The sequence below is a fragment of the Bombina bombina genome, chromosome 8 (assembly GCF_027579735.1).
Source record: "Bombina bombina isolate aBomBom1 chromosome 8, aBomBom1.pri, whole genome shotgun sequence".
Classification (NCBI taxonomy): Eukaryota; Metazoa; Chordata; class Amphibia; order Anura; family Bombinatoridae; genus Bombina; species Bombina bombina.
Window position 1 is genome coordinate 241,833,727 of NC_069506.1, and position 20,924 is coordinate 241,854,650.

The 20,924-nt window shown below is 40.9% G+C and overlaps 1 protein-coding gene across 1 annotated transcript in view; it reads left to right on the forward strand.

The window, feature by feature from the left end:
• The window catches only part of LOC128639079 (sialic acid-binding Ig-like lectin 14), a 298,418-nt gene that overhangs the window by 64,796 nt on the left and 212,698 nt on the right, over positions 1-20,924 (forward strand). The window contains exon 3 of the mRNA XM_053691230.1: positions 10,098-10,445. Within this exon, the coding sequence (XP_053547205.1) occupies positions 10,098-10,445 (348 nt within the window). The remainder of the gene's footprint in view (positions 1-10,097; positions 10,446-20,924) is intronic.

A 20,924-nucleotide genomic window follows, 5' to 3' on the forward strand; every position in this document is an offset into this window, starting at 1 on the left:
AATCTCCCCTTTGATCTGATAGCTTGTTACTTTAACAATAACATCCCTTGGAGGTTGATCTCCCAGTGGCTTTGCTCGTAAGGCTCTGTGGAATCTATCTAAGGCTATCGTGGCTTCGGGTTCCACTCCTATGATATGTGTAAGGAGTTCTTGCAAATAATTCTCTAATCCTGTCGGTAGAATAGACTCTGGTATTCCCCTAATCCTAATATTGCCGCGGCGACTTCGGTTTTCCAAGTCATCCAGCTTGTTCTCCATTTGTAATATGGAGTCATCTTGTGCCGCAACTTTAGATCTAAGAAAAGTGATATTTGAGCTGGCGAGGTCCGTGCTATCCTCCAGCTTCTCCACCCTAAGACCCATGTCTGAAAGATCTTTTTTAATTTCGGAGATTTCCTCCCTTATGCACTGTTTGACCTGACAGATCAAGTTAGAGAAGTCTTTTTTAGAAGGTAGGGAGTCCAGAAGGGCCCTAGGGACAGAGATAGCAGATTCTGGGCCTTCTCCCTCCGACTCAGACGAGGCAGAAGAGGCATCGGTTCTAATGTCCTGCTGGGCAGCGATCTTTTTAGCAGATGTGTCTAGATGCTTGAAAAAATTGTTAACAGACGGGGTTGTTGCAGCTTGTTTTTTAAGTGGCTTTTCTGGTTTATTGCCTTTTTTAGGAGACATATTTAACAAGGTATGACAGTAAAATAGGGCACTTTAAAATATATGTATTATACCTCACAGCCCGTTAATGCAGAAAATAAGGTGCAGCTGATGACCAGGATTCATAGGTGGTACATTGTAGTGTGGTAAATATCTTAGATAAGCAAGACTTTCTCAGCCTGTGTATTGAGCAGCTGGTGCATTAAAATATATGTCCCTTGTGATTATTTCTTGACAGACAGCATTTGCAGAAGATTCTACTTTCCGCTGGCCTTAGGCGCCAAGCAACACTTCTCAGTGTACCGAGATAGGCGTCCGGTTTGATCCCCATACAGGCCCAGAGACCTGCATACAGTTGCTAGTGTCTAATTGTAACCCAAATGTGGCAGAGCAGGGTTAGGTATGACTGCGTTTAACAACCGGAGTTCTCTATATGTGTGGACTAAAGCGTAATGTCACTGTAAAAGGTTGCTGGGGCAGTTAAGGGTGTATGTCTCCTGAGACCATGCTATTGCTATCAGCATTTGTACTCACAGTTACTCTGCGTTTTCGCTGCCCCAGATGTTGCGTGCTGTGACTCTAGAATCCAAGATGGCGGACGGGAGTGTTCACTCATCAGGCCCCGTGGTCAGTGTGAAATCTTTAGCTCCCGGTGTCATCCCAAGTAAGGGTAGGCTCAAGATCTCACCTTAATATCTTTCACATATGGAGATAAAAAATGTTATAGAGATACAACACTCATCTACTCTAATGCCAATTCCCAGAAAGTGCAACTGGTTTAACCTCTAAAAACCAAGTTAAAAATTAGACAAAAAAGAAGAGTGTCTGGGATGGCGCTCAAACAAATGGAGAGCTAAGAGTTAAACTAGGTAATGTGCAAAGCTCTAATATTGACCATATGTGTGTGTATACTAGTGTCGTTTTAAAAGGTCAAAAGCAATTAACTAAATCCGATGTAAAAATAGCAGGAAATGGAAAAGAGTAAATTTAAGTATGAATAATGTTTATTACATACAATTAAAAGTATATAGTGATGCCGGCATCTAAAAACAAACACAATAAGTTTAAAATTACGATCAAGTGGTCTCTTCTAAAACAAATGACAGAAATAAAGATACATAAGAATTCTTAAAAACCTGTTATGTCCTATTAGTATCGCAACATTGTCCAGCAAGTGGTTATTTGTGCAAACTTGTAACCAAACAATTCCGGATAGCTTGCGTCCTCCTTTCCTTAGTGTTAGGGATTAGTGCAGCGTTCTCTGCAAGCAGTATACACAAATAGTTCCAGGCTGCAGTGCAAAGGTGTTCCGGTGTGAAAGGTGCTCTGATGTGAGTGACTCTTTAACAATCCCACAAAGTATGGTGTAGGAACGGAGTTCCAAACAGGATATGGATACCAGAGGGGTTAGTATGAGTAGGTCCTGGGACAGGAATTATACATATGGGGCAAGCTCAAGCAAGTTTTTATGGCTTCCCGATGTACCTGTCCTATCTACTTACGTACCCACTCTGTTGATAACAAAAGTCTTATTAATCTGGTGCACGGGAGCAATCAGCAAATCTACGCGTTTCAGCCGCCAGGGGCCTTCCTGCTATTTTTACATCGGATTTAGTTAATTGCTTTTGACCTATCTTTCACATATGGCCTCAGCATAGCCAAAGTCGCTCCCCACATGTCTGACACGCGTCTGCGGATCCTGGGTTTTTCCTATCCATGTGCCATCATGTCGGCGGAAAAAGGCCAGTCCGTTATTGTTGCGGGTCCCCCATCTGATGTGTCCGCAGTTTGATGCTCTGGACCCTGGAGTGATCAGGAATATTTATATGTGCTTTGATGCCAGTTAAACACACATTTAGCGCTACTTTGCCCTGTAAGGAGACCGGAGCTCACAGAAGTGCAGCCGTCTCCATTGAGCGCTGGCTCCGCCCCCATCTTAAATTATAATTTATAATTATGTTTGTTCCTGTTTATGTACTATATATCCAGAGTATTATGTCTGACTTTATATATATGAATGATTGAATTGCCGTCTTCTTTAAATATGAATATCAAATATGTTTTAGGTACTAACCTTGTGAAAATCTATCTAAATCACAAAGTTTATAGAGGGGTATGTAGCTAGCAGTGCTAGAGTATTAGGAATAGAGCCATAATGCAACCAGAAGATGCCCATATATGGGTATACGTTAAAAATTTGTCATATATGCAGAGAGAGGTGGATATAGCAGGAGGTATTCATACACAGATAGGGGAATTTAGTTTTTTTAGAAGATCTATGGAAAATCACCATAACTATTGCTGTTAGGATTCCCAACACTTTAAGGATTATTGTTTTTTCTTAAAGAGACACACTACTTATTATAATTTATTGTTGGATTATTTTTTCTATTAAGTTTTCACTGTTGGACTATTTTTTGGACTATTATTTACATTTATATAAGTCACTATTTGAACACACCACAATGTTTTTGTAAATTTTTGGCTTTTCATTTTTCACAATCTTTGTCCTTAATTCACGTTTTTTGAAGATCAACCTATTTATTTGACCATTAATAATTTTTGTACACTAATTTTTGCACACAACTTTTTTGATACACATTTTTTACATTGGCATATTGCTGTCACAATATTTTTTACTTGACAATGCGTATGTGTTAAACACACAGTTAAAGGTCTTACTCAGAGCCTTACACATTAGTTACTATTGGCAATATTTAGGAGCATTGCATAGAATTGAGAGCATTATTGGTTATATAATATTATATAACTGACTAATATACTTCACCTCTTATGTGTATGTGGTAAACACAAAGTTTCATTTTTGTTGTGAGCCTTATACTTAATTTGGAATTTTTAGGAATATTTTTTAAGAGCAATGTTTGCACAATTTTAAATGCTATATCTGTTACATAACTATTTGTTTTAACTATTCATTTAGCTATTATTGCTGTATAAATTTGTGTATGTGCATGTGGTAAACACAAAGTTGAATTTCTGTTGTGAGCCTTATACTAAATTTGAAATTTTTTAGGAATATTTTTAAGAGCAATGTTTGCACAATTTTAAATGCTATATCTGTTACATAACTATTTGTTTTAACTATTCATTTAGCTATTATTGTTGTATAAATTTGATTGTTTATACATGGATCCATGTTTTTAACTTATTTGTGCACTCAATAAATTGTTTATTGTAATCGTTTGATAATATTGCATTTGGTCCAGACCCAGCTTTCATATAGTTGGCGCTTTGGTATACCTTATTAGTTTCATCTTTCCATTTTGACAACTAGGTGTCAAATTATCAAAGCCAGAGGTCTTATTTAGTAGGCGCTAGGTTTACTCCACTATCTATATTTAAATAAGGCCCTGAACACTTTATTTTTGAATCTATGTTAAACCTAGAATCACAATGTTCTAATTTAACACAACTTAGTTGAGGGTATGTTTTAATACAGAAATATAATTTTCATATCTATAATAAGGGACCTTTTAGTATAATGCTCGTTTTTTTTGGGGGGGTAAAATATTGAGATCACCTCTACTACCTTACCTTCTGTAAATTATCTATCTATAACAAGGGCGTTGCCAGAAGCCGTGGCAGCGCTCTGTGTCCTATTGTATTAAGTTGTATAGTCATGGTATAGTATCCAATTGCCTCTTTCCTTTTTCTAGCATGTATTTGGCCCATTATTATTTATACGCTCCAAATCAATCTTTAACAAAGGGATTGTAGGTGGTCAGGTCTAAATGTTTACATTTGGATCTAAAAAGAAGCTGATTAGTTATCCTGGTGTACTTAAAGCCGTTAGAACTAAGCTTGGTTTTATACACTAATCTCACTTATTTTGTCCTACTCCTAGCAGTTCTTACCTTCTGATAACTTCTCTCAGACCTCATGTACTATTGCACTCTATTTTTGCTCAGAATATTATAGTATATTACACCACTCTGATGTTTTATATGTTCCCAGTTTACAGTTCTACTACTCCCTCAAATATGAGCACTATACTGACCTCCTAATCAGTTGCACCAATAACTATAACGCCCACCCTCTCCCCCTTAACTTAAAGCAGCTCTTGCCTGCTGAAATACCTTAACTCTCAAAAGGTCCAAGAGTGACCATCACGAACATAATATTACTTATCAGCCTGGCCCAGAAGAAACCAGTACAATAGTTACACAAATACTATCCCCTATTAGAAAAAAATGATGTTTTACTTATGCAAGTTTCGTCCTATTGTTGGCACTTAGCTCTTTCTTATTACATGTTTCAACTTATACGCTTTGCTTACAAGTTATTATTCGCTTATACTTATCTTTGAAGTAGGGCAATGTATCATTGTGTAATCATTGTAATGGTTTAACTTTGCAATACTTTGTATACTTTATCAATGTACAAAAACCTCAATAAAAAATGTTCTATTAAAAAAAACAAAAAAACACACTTACAAACCCGATCGCGCTTACTCATGTGCGCTAACCTGACATGAAATATTAATATTTCCCATTCCAATGTTCTTCACATAGCAGAATGTGTTCTATTTATTCTTAGATACATATTTCAATATATATATGATGGTTTCTTGGTAAAATATATCTATACCTATATTTAAACATATCTATATCTTTCTATCTATCTATCTTTATGATTATATATAGATATAGATATATACAGATATTTATAGGAATATCTATTTTTGGTTTAGACCCTGGACAGCGCTTGCTGTTTGGTGGCTACATTCAGACACCAATCAGCAAGTGCTACCCAGGTGCTGTAGCTAAAATGGGCTGGCTACTAAGCTTTCATTCCTGCTTTTTAAATAAAGATACCAAGATAACGAAGAAAAATTGATAATAGGAGTAAAATAGAAAGTTGCTTAAAATTGCATGCTCTTTCTGATTCACGAAAGGAAAACATTAGGTTTAGTATCCCTTTAAGTATGTTTTAGCTGCAGTACTTTTAATATTATAATCTCAACATGAGTGAGTTGATCAGCTTCATAAGTGGGTAGTAAAAGGATGGGCCACAATATTATATCCTTCAAGTTTGTTTTACAAAAGGATGATCATCAATACTATCCCCTTCAAGTTAGTTAAACAAAAATGTTTTAATTAATTGATGAGTCCTGGTGATGTTGGAAATCAGGGGTGTCCCAGAACACACTATCCTGTGTGTACATTTATACATTTGTTATTGGTAGGTGGCTGCCATGAAGATTGCCTAGTGCATTTAATAGTTAGAGGACTGTATAGGTAACCAGTGAATAATGCAAGCACTGCAATTACCTGTGCACTAGGTCATTAATAGGGTGCTCTTCTTTATTTCTTATTTCACATGCTCCTATAGCTATCCGAAAATCACCATGGCAAAAGTGATCACCTGATAGCGCCATAGGTACATGGAACAAAATCAGGAAGGAGATAATACTTAAAGCGATAGTCTAGTCACAATTACATTTTCATGATTCATATAGGGCATGGAACTTTCAAATGTTTTTGACATCAATGCTGCTTTTTTCTCTTGATATTCTTTGTTGAAAGCTAAACCTAGTTAGGCTGATATGCTAATTTCTAATCCATTGAAGGCTTCCTCTTATCTCAGTGCATTTTGACAGTTGTTCACAGCTAGATGGCACTAGTTCATGTTCGTCATATAGATAACAATTGTTCTCACTTCGGTGAAGTTGTTTGTGATTCAGCACTGATTGGCTTAAAAGCAATTTTTTCAAAATAACTGATACACGGGGGCAATTTGCAGACACTTAGATACAATGTAATCAAAGAGATAAAAATTATATTAATATAACCGTGTTGGTTATGCAAAACAGAGGAATGGGTAATAAAGGGATTATCTGTATTTTTAAAAAATAAAAAGTAGACTGTCCCGGGGTGGGTGGGTCCATACACCGACCAAGATGGCTGCTTTCTAATTCTGGTTGAGACCTGGTACTGATAAATCCGCTGTTTATCACCCCACTGATTTGAAATCTGTGTCCTACTTGACAGCAGTTATGAAGAATAATACCTAACGAACAGATTATTATATTTTCCACCTATAATCTCAGCCTGGTAGACCAGATTAGATGAGGTATGCGGCGGAGGCCTACTAAGCGGCCTGGCTCTCATCTACTCTCCCTAATTCCTGACAGATTAGGTCCATCAGCTCTGAGAGCTGTCCCTAATCCCTAAAACCACAGTAAAGAGAGTTATAAGGAGACAATGGGGCATATGTATCAAGCTCCGAAAGGAGCTTGATGCCCCGTTTTTCTGGCGAGTCATCAGACTCGCCAGAAACAGCAGTTATGAAGCAGCGGTCACAAAGACCACTGCTCCATAAACTGTCCGCCTGCTCTGAGCAGGCGGACACACATCGCAACAATACAACCCGATCGAGTACGATCGGGTTGATTGACACCCTCCTGCTGGCGGCCCATTGGCTACAGGGGGCGGCGTTGCACCAGCAGCTCTTGTGAGCTGCTGGTGCAATGATGAATACGGCGAGCGTATTGCTCGCCGTATTCGGATCAGGTCCGCCAGACTTTCATAACTAGAGGCCAATATCCTTCTGATTACTACCTCGACTTGAGCATTTTAGAAGATTCTAGCTATGGATGAGTTTTACCAAGTAGTACAGACCTTGCTAGGAGACTTTGAAAGAGAGCTACGCAACACTATAGAAGAAGCACTGACACCATTGAATCTGCGATCCCCTAACAGGTATACACATTGCCAGATCACCAAGGGAGATAAACCTTTCTCTGGTAGTTTCATGCTGGGATACCTCAAAAGAGAGAACACTACTGTGATACAGATCCCAGAAAATATTAACCTGAGCCTCTGTCGACTTGCCTACCTCCTGCTTCAACCTGAGTATAAACCTGTTGATATTCATGTGAAGGGGTAGTGCGGCTGGCTGCCCCGGCTCTGACAAAAGTGACACCTCCCTGTTACACTGCACACTCCAATCGACAAGGGTCCCAACATATGTCTGCTCTTCTGGTGGACTCTTGCCAGGGCCACTAACTGCTAAAAAAAATGTAAGGAAGATTACCGTGACCAATAACCTGGCTCTATGATCTGGAGATCTACCGCCATGTCCAGACCCCTCCCTAAGCCTTTACCCACTTGTTGGTAACATAGCTTGGCCCAGCTATCTCAGGAGAGTGAAGTCCAGACTGCCCAATGAGAAAACAGATAATTCTCCTAGAGACTGGGAGTCTTTTAGCCATCATAAATGTGGTGAGCAGTCACTATCGAGTCTTACATCCGATCTCCACCATTCCTTTGGGGACCAAATATGGGGTCGTCACTACTGGAAAATGGGCATTGGTTGAATCTACTATACACTGGTGTTGCCCGTTTTTCCAGCTACAATCATAGAGACTTGGCAACATCATATTAGTATGCCACTAAAGTTACCCATAGACTTTTTGAGCTTTGAGGGGAATTATCGATAGGCTTAAAAAAATAATTCTGTCTTTACTATAATGTTTTCAGGTTGAATATATATATATATATATATATATATATATATATATATATATATATTATATGTATATAAGCTCTAACAATATTCCTAAGGTTGGATGTGGGTATGCCTGTGTAATAATATTCAGACCCTACTAGAATTGATTGGTAAACATACCTATTTTCTCTGCTATAATGTAACACTACCCTAATAATATCTGGGTTCTCTCTCCCCACCCCGTACCATTTATATGGTCTGTTGACCCTTCTATGTTCCAGCTTACTATTTGGAGTCCATATGTACCCTAGTTGGTAGGCTAGTAAATTTCATCACCTTATCAATCTATGATGATCAAAAATGATAATTGAAGCCCTGATGCATCACCTCGACAAGATAGTTCAGCCACAATTAGATATTCATGACTAATGTGCAGGACACCCATATATTTATCTTTAAAAGCACTGCTATATATACCTCATAAGGGTAGATTATATTATGAGTACATCACGTGCTTTAATGCGTTACCGATAACATCTCATATCCATATGTTATTCCCCTATGCCCCCCTAAGTGTATCTCTAGATACTCAGAAACATACTTCCCAGCAATCTAATATATATATATATATATTTTTTTTTTTTTATAGTCTTACCAATTCATAAACAAGCGTGTTTTGTCATATCATATTACACTAATAAGTTAACAGCTCCCTCACTATATTTTGATGAGCTCCTCTTCTTATTTTGCTCTCCATATATTTGTCTTCTATAGAGGATAATTACTTCTGTACTTTTACAAGTTGAGATTTGCTTATATACTATACAAGTTAGTTGTATATGGCATACTTATAACTGATGTGTTTCAATAGCGCTTAAAAGGTCCAAAAGTGACCATATATTATTGTAACCCTCCTGTTATCCCCATAATAGATATGTTGGAGGTCCAAACGTGGCCTCACTTGTGTTATGGAGGTAGAAAACTGAGGATTAGAATTTGATATTTTTTGCTCTATTTTTCAGGTATTATTTAGACAGTTGGCTAGTGCTACACTATCGTATCCCACTTTATTTTGCATTTACAGTACCATGGGAAATATTACCTGTATATTCATGTTATCTCACACAAAAAAAAAGTACACTGTCCCTTTAAGCACCCATAAAGGGACATAAAACTCCTTATTTGAAAACAATAAAACTCTGTTTTTAAACTAGTGGTCTTATGTCTGATGGGTGTCAAAGTGAAAAGTACCTTGCAGGATTGATACTATAAAATGAGGTTTCTGGTGACTCAGAAGCCCTAATCACATACATTTTTCATAAGATCCCTAATTAAAAAAAACAGTGGAGCACTTACCATTCCAATAAGAGGTTTCATCTCATATAATAAGCCTTGTATTGCTGTGATGTTTATAGGCAGATGAGTGTAAAAATAGATTATATTTTGTAAAATGATTTATGTGATTAATTTCTGTTAAAGTATTTAAAATATATTGATGTTTTCTTACATTGTACTAAACTGAGTGAGTTTGGACAAGGTTAGGAGCATGCATCTGAATATTGTGTAGTTTTTTTTTAAAAAGCTTTAATCCCATGTCATGTCTATCAGTAGGCATACACACCTTAAATAATGCATAATTTAAATTAATTTTATAGGATGTTATTTTCCTATTAATAATTAGGTGTACGTTATGTGTAAGTTACGTGTAAGTTATGATATAATTTTAATTAATATAAAGAAAATGCAAAAAAACAAACAAAAAAAAAAACAGTATGTAGAAGAGAACCTAAGGTCTGTAAGAAAAAGAATTAGAGAAAACCTCCTACATATAGAAGTAAACAATGTGAATCTTCTGGTTACTCTACATTTTAAAGAAGAGAGAGGACATTGAATACAGTAAATAAAGTTGTTTAGAACTATTGGTTTATTATGAAGTTATACCATCAAATTACTGATTCATATCTTACTCTCTGCAGGTCTTAACGGGGAGCTACTTCCGGGTTTCAGCATACAGGTGACTAAAGAACTTACAGTGCAGCGTGGGCTTTGTGTGTACATTCCCTGCAGATTTACATATGAAACACAACATGGAAATTTAGTATCAGCAGATTCCAAGATGATCTGGAAAATCAATGGCAAGGTTTATTTGTCTTCTAAACCTGTTCTACTAAATTCACTGGATAAAAAAATTAAGCAAGGAGACTGCTCCTTTAAAATCAGTAATGTAAGCATGGAAAATCAGGGGAATTATTATTTTAGGATTGAAGGAACAGATAAATTACAATGGAACTATGAAGATATCAAACCCTACGTTTCAGTGAAAGGTAAGTAACGAATATTTTATAAACCACTCACACTGATAGATGTCAGTACTAGATGTAGGATTTTGTTTAACCATAGAAAAGTCAGTAAATATTCTATAATTACACTTGTGAAGGGTGGTTAGAGTAACCACCTAGATTTGGTACATTTTATGCAACTTTCTTCCTGACTAGTATTTATTAATAAGATAATATGTGTGTGCTTAGTAGGTGTGATTAGTACTTAAAACATAACCTTTAGTAAAATCAAAACATAAAACAATTGGAAATATTAAAAGCAATCTCTCTGCATGTCTTAAAGTCAACATTTCATTATACTACGGTATCATTTTATTTGTGTCACATTAATATAGGATCTGCATACTAAATTCTCCTATTTATTGGTATATACACAGTTATAGGTTGATAATGGGCACACATGCCACGCTAAGAGAAACCAGGAGTTAATCAATCATGAAAAATAAATTCAGCTATATTTAATACTGTCCAAAAAATTCCCTATATAACATTTTAATTATAACTAATCTTATTTGGAGGATTATCAAAAGTTAGTTATAAATATAAAAAAAAACATTATTTGTTGCTGCCATATTATTCATTATCTTCATTTATAATTGCCAATTATGATTATACTATTTTCAAGTGTTCATATATAAGGGTAGATTTAGCAAGGGCCGAATGGCCCCTATTCCCCTTGTTTTCGCGCGAGCCTTCAGGCTCGCCGGAAACAGCAGTTATGAAGCAGCAGTCTTAACTGGTCCGCTACCTTTGAGACTGCGGATATCAATCGGCTATACGATCGGGCTGATTGACATCCCCTGCTAGCGCCAAATCTGCAGGGGCAGCATTGCACAAGCAGTTCACTAGAACTGCTTGTGCAATGCTGAATGCTGACAGCGATGTCATGTCTGCCAGGCATTGATAAATCGACCCCTAAGGGTGAGATTACAAGTGGAGAGGTATTTAATAATCTCGCTCGACTGTCAACTCCGCTAGAAGTAAGCTTTATGTGGGTGCCAAGTTGTGCTTGTATTACAAGTTGAAAGTAAACTGTCTTCGCTCTTGCGCTGTCAGGGTTTTTTTCCCTGCTTTATTTGCCATGTGCTGCTGGCAGCCATTTTACTCACCTCTCTTGCTGACTCTGGTGCATAGTGTGTGATGCTGCTCATTTCCTGCATGCCCTTTTATGGCTAGACTGGTGCACATCATTCATGTGAGACAGGTTGCAGTCTCAGAATTGTGATGTCATCACTTATTATTTAAAGGGCCTCTGTTCAGTATGCTTTGCCCTTGCGTTGTCTCAGACCTTTTTGTGAGAGTTCCTGTGTATTAGCTGGCTGTCTGACGTCCCTCCTGGTTCCTGACTCTGCTGTTCTCCTTGTTCCTGATTCCGGCTCGTCTGACTACTCGATTTGACACCTGACTCAGCTCATCTGACTATTCGCTTTGGCTCGTCTGACTACCAGCTCTGGTTTTGACTCCTGGCTTGTTATTTGACTTGTGGACTTTTTATTATTTTTTGCTATTAATAAAGGTGTGATTATTTTTGCACTTCTCGTCTCAGTTTGATTCCTGGCACCCTGACATGTGCTACCCCGACGAGCATAAAAAGTTGATCCTGGACTATTGCACGCACAATAAACTATTCACTTATAGAAGTCAATGGGACCCTACTCGCATGCAAACCCAATTGCATATTCTCAAGTGCGCTAACCTAACATGAAAATACGAATATTTAACATTCCAATGTTCTTCACATAGAAGAACATGTTTTATTTATTCATAAATACATATTTCTATATATATCTGGGGGTTTTTTTCCACAGATATATATTTATACCTATATATTTATATACATGATTATATATAGGTATTGATATATACAGATATATGTAGGAATATCTATTTAAAAATACATAAACCATATTTTGCTATGTGCAGAAAAATGGAATGTGAAATATTTACAGTAAATACACACTATAACACTTTATTAAATATACATATTGCATAAATATGTTTTACATGTTTTCGTCTCCTTAACTGCAAAGGGCTCCAATGCACATATATGTGTATGTGTATATGTGTATATGTGTATATGTGTATTTATATATAATGTCTATATGTGTGTACATATATATTTATATGTGTATATAGAATGTGGGGCAACTTTATTAGGTATAGCTACTAAGTAGCGCGTTGAGCCTCCTTTAGCTTTAAAACAGCCTGAATTAATCTAGGCATGTATTCAACAAGATGCTTAACACGTTGTGGAGGTATAGTGTACCATGCAGACATTAATGTGTCACTCAACTCTTGGAGATTCGACGGATGTGTAGGCCAGCAGTAAATAGCCCTTTCAAGCTCATCCCAAAGATATTCAATAGGATTGAGACCCGGAGACTGAGCGGGCCACTGCAGCAAAGAAAATTCATTGTCATGTTACAGGAACTATCCCATCGTGATACAGGCTTTGTGCATTATCCTGCTGGAAGTTACCATCTTCCTGAGGATAAACTGTCAACATGAAAGAATACACTTAGGGGGGTAGTTATCAACGCGTCTACTTTACCTGCCTTCACCGGTCCAATACACCCGCCTAAGCTCGCCTACCATCGCCGCCGTGGACCTTCAAAATTTTGCCTAAGTTATCAATAAAGCTGTCAAAAAGCTGCGCACCAAGTACGGGGCGATGAGCAGCAGACTGTGAGAGTTATCACTCATCCGATCTCGCTGCTCTTCGGCTTTTTGACAGCTTTATTGATACCCCTGTCACTAAGCACCCACACTAACTGCACTGTTCTACCCCCTATACCGGCGCCCCGGAGCCCCCCGCAACTCAAGTTATTAACCCCTAAACCGCCGCTCCTAGACCCCACCGCAACTCTTATAAATGTATTAACCCCTAAACCGCCGCTCCCGGACACCGCCTCCACCTACATTATACCTAGTAACCCCTATCCTGCCCCCCCTATACCGTCGCCACCTATAATAAATTTATTAACCCCTATCCTGCCCCCCCTACATCGCTGCCACTGTAATAAAATTATTAACCCCTAAACCTAAGTCTAACACTAACCCTAACACCCCCCTAACTTAAATATTAAATAAATAAATCTAAATAATATTTTTCTTATTAACTAAGTTAATCCTATTTAAAACTAAATACTTACCTTTAAAATAAACACTAATATAGCTACAATATAAATAATAATTATATTGTAGCTATCTTAGGATTTATTTTTAATTTACAAGCAACTTTCAATTTATTTTCACTAGGTACAATAGCTATTAAATAGTTATTAACTATTTAATAGCTACCTAGTTAAAATAAAGAGAAATTAACCTGTAAAATAAAAACTAACCTAAGTTACAATTACACCTAACACTACACTATACTTTAATAAATTATTCCTATTTAAAACTAAATACTTACCTGTAAAATAAACCCTAAGATAGCTACAATATAATTAATAATTACATTGTAGCTATTTTAGGATTTATATTTATTTTACAGGTAACTTTGTATTTATTTTAGCTATTTAGAATAGTTATTAAATAGTTATTAACTATTTAATAACTACCTAGCTAAAAGAAATACAAAATTACCTGTAAAATAAATTCTAACCTAAGTTACAATTAAACCTAACACTACACTATCATTAAATTAATTAAATAAATTACCTACAAATAACTACAATTAAATGCAATTAAATAAACGAACTAAAGTACAAAAAATAAGATTAATTTAGTTAATAAGAGAAATATTATTTAGATTTATTTAATTAATATTTAAGTTAGGGGGGTGTTCGGGTTAGTGTTAGACTTAGGTTTAGGGGTTAATAATTTTATTACAGTGGCGGCGGTGTAGGAGGGGGCAGGATAGGGGTTAATAAATGTATTATAGGTGGCGACGGTGTAGGGGTGGCAGATTAGGGGTTAATACGTTTAATATAGGTTGCGGCGGGGTCCGGGAGCGGCGGTTTAGGGGTTAAACTATTTATTTAGTGGCGGCGAGGTCCGGGATCCGCAGGATAGGGGTTAATAACTATTATAGGTGGCGGCGGTATAGGGGGGGCAGGATAGGGGTTAATAGGTATAATGTAGGTGGCGGTGGGCTCCGGGAGTGGCGGTTTAGGGGTTAACATATTCATTATAGTTGCGGCGGGGTCTAGGAGCGGCGGTTTAGGGGTTAATCAGTTTATTAGAGTGGTGATGGGGTCCGGGAGTGGCGGTTTAGGGGGTAATACATTTATTTAGTTGCGGCAGTGTAGGGGGGACAGATTAGGGGTGTTTAGACTCGGGGTACATGTTAGGGTGTTAGGTGTAGACAGCTCCCATAGGAATCAATGGGATGTCTGGCAGCAGCTAACATGAACTTTTGCTATGGTCAGACTCCCATTGATTTCTATGGGATCCGCCGCCTCCAGGGCGGCGGTTTGAAAACCAGGTACACTGGGCCGGAAAAGTGCAGAGCGTACCTGCTAGTTTTTTGATAACTAGCAAAAGTAGTCAGATTGTGCCGCACTTGTATGCGGAACATCTGGAGTGACGTAAGAATCGATCTGTGTCGGACTGAGTCCGGCGGATCGAAGATTACGTCACTAAATTCTACTTTTGCCAGTATCTAGGGCTTGATAACTAAGGCGAATAAGCCTCATCACAAATACGCTGCGGAATTCCAGCGTATTTGAGGTTGACGGCTTGATAACTAGGGGCAAATGTCTGCAACAATGTTTACGTATGCTGTGGCATTCAGACATAAATCTAGGGGTATAAATGGACCCAACTTGTGCAAGGAAAACATTCCCCACACCATAACACTGCCCCCACAACCTTGCACAGTTTTCATCAGACATGTCGGACCCATACTCCAGTGCTTGTGTTGTTGTGCACACTGAAGGCGTGCTCTCTTGTTATTCTCTGATAAAAACTACACTGATGTGGCCGCCGGCTGTTGTAGCCCATCCGTGACAAGGTGCGCCTAGTGGTGTGTTACAATATGTTTTTCTCCACACCAAGGTTGAATAATGATGTGATTTGTGAAATTGTGGCCTGTCTGTTTGTTTGCACAAGTCTAGCCAGCCTCCTCTGACCTCTCTGATCAACAAGTATTTTTCTTCCACAGGAGTGATGACTGGATGTTTTTTGTTTATTGCACCATTCTCTATACACCCTTGAAACTGTGGTACATGAAAAATTCAGGAGGTCTGCCGTTTCAGATACACTTCGTCCAGCTCATCTTGCACCTACTATCATACCACATTCAAAGTACATTAGATCACTGCTCTTCCCCATTCTTGCTGCAGTTTGTACGCTTAACTGATAGTAGGAAGGTTGTTCTGCTGTATTTATACAAAAGTGTGGCACATGATCTACAACATAGTAGAATGAACCATTTGTGTGCATAGCAGGGCTGTACCCAGAGTGTACATTTCTGTAAATACATAAATACATATGTACACACACACGCATATATATCAAGGATGTGCAGTCATAGGAGGCAGGGCCTCCCCTGCCATTTTGGCCCCCAAAGTTGATTTAAATTTAATATAAATGAAAAAAAAAATTGTGTTAAAAAAAAAATTACTTTTTTTTTCTCCCCCATATTACGCTATGGAGATGCAGACAGTGTACTTTACATACTCCACTGCGCAACATGGGTGCATATTTTGAGCATTAGAGCGACACCTTCTGGCTACCAAACAAAAAATATTAACCTTTTTTTTCTCCCCATGTTATGCTAAGTACTTTTCTACTTCTCCATTGTGTAACATGGGTGCATTTTTTAAATTACACAGTAAGGAAGAGAACACCACCCACTGGCTGCCACAGGCTGACCGAACGTCAGTGTGGAAAAAATAGGCCAATAGAAGGCATCACTCGTAATGCCTCTTAGCAAGGGAGCCAATCAGAGACGGACATGTTCTCCTGGTGATTGACAGCACCAGGAGAACGTGACCATTGTAGATTGGCTCCCTGCTCATGCGCAAGATAGCATGATTTTGAGTGCAGCGCAGTACTGGCGGCAAAAGGGAACTGGGAAGGAGAGACTGCTGCAACCTGAGCTGTCATCCCATCTAGAGTCTGGACGGAGCCATTTACTTGGTCACTTTGGAGTTGGACTTGCTATACCGGACCGGTAAGCCAGGTGAGTAACTGAGACTGAGTGAGCGACCCCCTGGAAGAAACTTTGAAAGATCAGTGCCAGCCGCCCTGGGGACATCTGAAATTTCTGTATCGCAGTGCATCTGCTGCAGGGATTCTCTTAGTGATAAGTGAATGACGTAAGGTAACGGTTATTACCATTATTTGTGCACATTATCCTATATTATAAAAGACAAGTGTTTGTCTGAAGCCGTCATGCGCAGTACAGACAAACACTTGGCCTTAGACAGCAGCTGATCGCACGCGCACCCCCTGCAGATGAAACCAGCAGCGCGAGGACCGGGCAAAGAGCACAGCTGATCGCACGCGCACCCCTGCAGATGAAACCAGCAGCGCGAGGACTGGCAAGTGAAGGCGAAAGGAGAGAGAGAGAGAGAGAGAGAGAGAGAGAGAGAGAGAGAGAGAGAGAATTAAATATAACACAACACGGCCCGTGTGAACGGGCTTTAGGACTAGTTTTTATTATAATTTACCTTGATGACATCAAGATATATTATAATAAAAATAATGTGCACAAATAATAGTTATATTCATTTCATTAGTACATTTAATTTTGTGTTAACAGTAGCACTGTAAGAGCGCGCTCCCTTTACATAACTTAACATGCCATGTGTCAGGCTGTCAGCTCTTATTTAGAGATATTTATCCACCGTGCTATTGAGTCACGCTCCCAATTTGTGTTAGACTGTTAGTGCACTTCATGCATTGCACTCTTAAACTTAGATTTCTTCTGCTGACACAACTTTGTGCACCTTCATGTAAGGGGAACAATTCATTAAAGGTAATGTTAGTGATAGAAATGTGAGTGCCTGTGCCTGTCATCGTATCTGGATGATAATACAGATGTGATTGATAGGTAGTGGACCCGGTACTGTATTTAATGCATTGCATAGTATTGAAAATGAAAAATGGGAGATTAAAGACATGGGTGCACTGCAGGGGGAGGGAAATTAATATTCATTGATTATTATTCACAGTTTATGGTAAGCTAAGATGAATGAGTGCACTGGTGACTGACACATACTATGGTACTGTACTGGTGCAATTTTTTTTTTCTCAACTTTTTTCAACTTTTTTTCTCCCCCTCTGTCTCTCCCTTTCTCCCTCCCCCTCTGTCTCTCTCTCTCCCCTCTGTCTGTCTCTCTCTCTCCCCTCTGTCTGTCTGTCTCTCTCTCTCCTCTGTCTGTCTCTCTCTCCCCCCTCTGTCTGTCTCTCTCTCTCTCTCTCCCCTCTGTCTTTCTCTCTCTCTCTCCCCTCTGTCTCTCTCTCTCTCTCTCTCTCTCTCTCCCCTCTATCTCTCTCTCTCTCCCCTCTGTCTCTCTCTCTCTCTCTCTCTCTCTCCCTTCTGTATCTCTCTCTCTCTCTCTCTCTCTCTCTCTCTCTCTCTCTCTCTCTCCCCCCTCTGTCTCTCTCTCCCCTCTGTCTCTCTCTCTCCTCTGTCTGTCTCTCTCTCCCCCCTCTGTCTGTCTCTCTCTCTCTCTCTCCCCTCTGTCTTTCTCTCTCTCTCTCCCCTCTGTCTCTCTCTCTCTCTTCTCTCTTTCTCCCCTCTGTCTCTCTCTCTCCCCTCTGTCTGTCTCTCTCTCCCCTCTGTCTGTGTCTCTCTTTCTCCCTCTCCCCCTCTCTACTCTCTGTCTCTCCCCCTCTCTACTCTCTGTCTCTCTCTCTCTCCCCCCCCCCTGTCTCTCTCTCTCTCTCTCCCCCTGTCTCTCTCTCTCTCTCTCTCTCTCTCTCCTCTCTCTCTCTCTCTCTCTCTCTCTCTCTCTCTCTCTCTCTCTCTCTCTCCCCCCTGTATCTCTCTCTCTCTCTCTCTCTCTCTCTCTCTCTCTCTCCCCCTGTCGATCTCTCTCTATCTCTCTCCCCTCTGTCTTTCTCTCTCTCTATCTCTCCCCCCTCTGCCTCTCTCTCCCCTCTGTCTCTCTCTCCCCCTGTCTCTCTCTCTCTCCCCCCTGTCTCTCTTTCTCTCCCCTCTGTCTTTCTCTCTCTATCTCTCCCCCTGTCTGTCTCTCTCTTTCTCCCCTCTGTCTGTCTCTCTCTTTCTCCCCTCTGTCTCTCTCTCTCTCTCCCCTCTGTCTGTCTCTCTCTCTCTCCCCTCTGTCTGTCTCTCTCTCTCTCCCCTCTGTCTGTCTCTCTCTCCCCTCTGTCTGTCTCTCTCTCTCCCCTCTGTCTGTCTCTCTCTCCCCTCTGTCTGTCTCTCTCTCTCCCCTCTGTCTGTCTCTCTCTCTCTCTCTCTCTCTCTCTCTCTCTCTCTCTCTCTCCCCTCTGTCTGTCTCTCTCTCTCCCCTCTGTCTGTCTCTCTCTCCCCCCTCTGTCTGTCTCTCTCTCTCTCCCCTCTGTCTGTCTCTCTCTCTCCCCTCTGTCTGTCTCTCTTTCTCCCCTCAGTCTGTCTCTCTCTCTCTCCCCTCTGTCTGTCTCTCTCTCCCCTCTGTCTGTCTCTCTCTCCCCTCTGTCTGTCTCTCTCTCTCTGTCTCTCTCTCCCCTCTGTCTGTCTCTCTCTCTCTCCCCTCTGTCTGTCTCTCTCTCTCGCCCCTCTGTCTGTCTCTCTCTCTCTCTCTCCCCTCTGTATGTCTCTCTCTCTCTCTCCTCTGTCTGTCTCTATCTCTCTCTCCCCTCTGTCTGTCTCTCTCTCTCTCCCCTCTGTCTCTCTCTCTCTCTCCCCTCTGTCTCTCTCTCCCCCCCCCCCTCTCTCTCTCTCTCTCTCTCTCTCTCTCTCTCCCCTCTGTCTCTCTCTCTCTCTCCCCTCTGTCTCTCTCTCTCTCCCCTCTGTCTGTCTCTCTCTCCCCCCTCTGTCTGTCTCTCTCTCTCTCCCCTCTGTCTGTCTCTCTCTCCCCTCTGTCTGTCTCTCTTTCTCCCCTCAGTCTGTCTCTCTCTCTCTCCCCTCTGTCTGTCTCTCTCTCCCCTCTGTCTGTCTCTCTCTCCCCTCTGTCTGTCTCTCTCTGTCTCTCTCTCCCCTCTGTCTGTCTCTCTCTCTCTCCCCTCTGTCTGTCTCTCTCTCTCGCCCCTCTGTCTGTCTCTCTCTCTCTCTCTCTCCCCTCTGTATGTCTCTCTCTCTCTCTCCTCTGTCTGTCTCTATCTCTCTCTCCCCTCTGTCTGTCTCTCTCTCTCTCCCCTCTGTCTCTCTCTCTCTCTCCCCTCTGTCTCTCTCTCTCCCCCCCTCTCTCTCTCTCTCTCTCTCTCTCTCCCCTCTGTCTCTCTCTCTCTCTCCCCTCTGTCTCTCTCTCTCTCTCTCTCCCCTCTGTCGCTCTCTCTCTCTCTCTCCCCTCTGTCTCTCTCTCTCTCCCCTCTGTCTCTCTGTCTCTCTCCCCTCTGTCTCTCTCTCTCTATCTCTCTCCCCCCTGTCTCTCTCTCTCTCCCCCCTGTCTCTCTCTCTCTCTCTCTCTCTCTCTCTCTCTCTCTCTCCCCCTGTCTCTCTCTCTCTATCTCTCTCCCATCTGTCTTTCTCTCTCTCTATCTCTCCCCCCTCTGTCTCTCTCTCCCCTCTGTCTCTCTCTCTCCCCCTGTCTCTCTCTCTCTTCCCCCCTGTCTCTCTTTCTCTCCCCTCTGTCTTTCTCTCTCTATCTCTCCCCCTGTCTGTCTCTCTCTTTCTCCCCTCTGTCTGTCTCTCTCTTTCTCCCCTCTGTCTCTCTCTCTCTCCCCTCTGTCTGTCTCTCTCTCTCTCCCCTCTGTCTGTCTCTCTCTCTCCCCTCTGTCTGTCTCTCTCTCTCCCCTCTGTCTGTCTCTCTCTCTCTCTCTCTCTCTCTCTCTCTCTCTCTCTCTCCCCTCTGTCTGTCTCTCTCTCTCCCCTCTGTCTGTCTCTCTCTCCCTTCTGTCTGTCTCTCTCTCTCCCCTCTGTCTGTTTCTCTTTCTCCCCTCTGTCTCTCTCTCTCTCCCCTCTGTCTGTCTCTCTCTCTCTCCCCTCTGTCTGTCTCTCTCTCTCCCCTCTGTCTGTCTCTCTCTCTCTCCCCTCTGTCTGTCTCTCTCTCCCCTCTGTCTGTCTCTCTCTCCCCTCTGTCTCTCTCTCTCTCTCCCCTCTGTCTCTCTCTCTCCTCTCTCTCTCTCTCTCTCTCTCTCTCCCCTCTGTCTCTCTCTCTCTCCCCTCTGTCTCTCTCTCTCTCACCCCTCTGTCGCTCTCTCTCTCACCCCTCTGTCTCTCTCTCTCTCTCTCCCCTCTGTCTCTCTCTCTCCCCTCTGTCTCTCTCTCTCTCTCCCCTCTGTCTCTCTGTCTCTCTCCCCTCTGTCTCTCTCTCTCTATCTCTCTCCCCCCTGTCTCTCTCTCTCCCCCCTGTCTCTCTCTCTCTCCCCCTGTCTCTCTCTCTCTATCTCTCTCCCCTCTGTCTTTCT